General features: G+C 40.2%; 2 protein-coding genes across 2 annotated transcripts in view; both read left to right on the top strand.

Annotated features, from left to right (window-relative positions):
* Positions 1–1,976, top strand: part of LOC308365952 (E3 ubiquitin-protein ligase TRIM35-like) — a gene marked incomplete at both ends in the record, with an annotated part of 83,547 nt that overhangs the window by 11,932 nt on the left and 69,639 nt on the right. The gene's annotated exons all lie outside the window — the stretch shown is intronic.
* Positions 1,694–1,976, top strand: part of LOC308365838 (zinc-binding protein A33-like) — a 14,968-nt gene continuing 14,685 nt past the window's right edge. The window contains exon 1 of the mRNA XM_080839441.1: positions 1,694–1,976. This exon is cut by the window's right edge and continues 260 nt beyond it. Within this exon, the coding sequence (XP_080695567.1) occupies positions 1,856–1,976 (121 nt within the window). The 5' untranslated portion in view covers positions 1,694–1,855.

The following is a 1,976-nucleotide window of genomic DNA, read 5'->3' as shown; positions in this document are numbered from 1 at the left end:
TAAAGATACAGTATGTTTAAAACAAATACTAAACCATCCATATTATTAATTTAAGACACATTTCAAACTGACTGTGTGCTTAACTCACCAGCAGGGCGTAGAGCTGAGTTAGATGCAGGGGGAGTGTAAATACTTTAAAGGGCAGAATTGTGTTGATATACTGTCAATGTGGGTAAGTATATGTTCAGTGGAAACACATAGATGCTTTCTGCCCCTCCTCTCATTTCCCCATAGACAAACCTGTACTCTGATGTGGAATTGTGTTTCTACGTGTGTTTGTGCATGTGTGCGTGTGTGTGTATGTGTGAGTGTGTGTGTGCCTGTGTGTGTGTGTGTGTGTGTGTGTGTGTGTGGGTGTGCCTGTGTGTGTGTGTGTGTGTGTGTGTGTGTGTGTGTGTGTTTGGCACTGATGTCTCAGCCTTGAACATAACAGAAATTACTTGATGAGAGAAAATGATGAAGAAACTGATTTCATTACCATAGTCTGATCTTTTATTACGGAAGCAGGTAAGGTTAAGGTTGTCAGGGCTTTAACGGAAACACCAACAAACAAATCCGTCTAATGGTGGAACAACACAACTACTCAGTGCCTGAGCACATCTCTCCATAAACAACAACACAAACTACTCAGTGCCTGAGCACATCTCTCCATAAACAACAACACAACTACTCAGTGCCTGAACACATCACTCCATAAACAATAACACAACTACTCAGTGCCTGAACACATCACTCCATAAACAATAACACAACTACTCAGTGCCTGAACACATCTCTCCATAAACAACAACACAACTACTCAGTGCCTGAGCACATCTCTCCATAAACAACAACACAACTACTCAGTGCCTGAGCACATCACTCCATAAACAACAACACAACTACTCAGTGCCTGAACACATCTCTCATAAACAACAACACAACTACTCAGTGCCTGAACACATCGCTCCATAAACAACAACACAACTACTCACTACCTGAGCACATCACTCCATAAACAACAACACATTTCACTGTTAAAGGATATAATTCTTAATAAACATATTTGAAATTAAATATAGAAAGCAGACCTACTGCCAGTGTCTAACTATTTGATTTGTAGGCTATTTGCAGATTTTGTTCCATTTTGCTTAATGATGGTCAATTATAAGTAGTTAAAGAAGCACTATTTCGATAGTTTAGATTTATTTTCAGTATTTCAAAGTGAATGAGCTGTAGGAGCACAATTACAGTGAGCGTTTAGCAGTGATTATCACAGACATATACATGTATGTGTCTATGGCAATTGTAACCTGACTATCGATATTCTAAGAAACATGGAGACAACTCGGTTGAGAAATGCAAACGCTATAGTGCTTTTTATCCAGAAAAACCGCAGCTCCACCGGTTACTTGCATTTGTTTACAGACCAGTCTGACGGCGACGTTGACACGCGATCCAAAGCATAGACATCAATAGATGTCTATGATCTACGATCAAAACATGCCTATATGTCTATGATCCAAAAGGCAGATGGGGAGTCTATGTATAAATGTCTATGGTGTTAAGGACTTCTGATGACGCAGAGGGAGAAAGGGGGCGGAGTTGTGCAGAGAGAGAGAGAGAGAGACGGCAGCTTTGTTTCACGTTACACTATTACAAATGTTCTAGCAGGCTAGAATCTAATTTAAAAACGGTAAAACTGGTCAGTTGTTTTCATGAAGACGTTGGAGATGTTGACATGCTTGCATACAAAGGTTAAAACGATAAGAGGACTCCGAAACTCCGAAACTTTTCAAACTCCTGAAAGTGAAAGTAAAGTTTGGGAAAACAACAAGAGGAAGGCTTGCACTAGATTTATATTTATTATTGGAAAATGGCGTCGCAGTTAGAGGAGGATTTATCCTGTCCTGTGTGCACTGACATCTTCAAGGACCCAGTTGTTCTGTCATGTAGTCACAGCTTCTGTAAAGCCTGTCTGCAGCAGTTCTGGGAAA

This window comes from Sprattus sprattus (genome assembly GCF_963457725.1).
Source record: "Sprattus sprattus genome assembly, chromosome: 5".
Taxonomy (NCBI): domain Eukaryota; kingdom Metazoa; phylum Chordata; class Actinopteri; order Clupeiformes; family Clupeidae; genus Sprattus; species Sprattus sprattus.
Note: the sequence above shows the minus strand (reverse complement) of the source record. Positions and strands in the feature narration are given on the sequence as shown.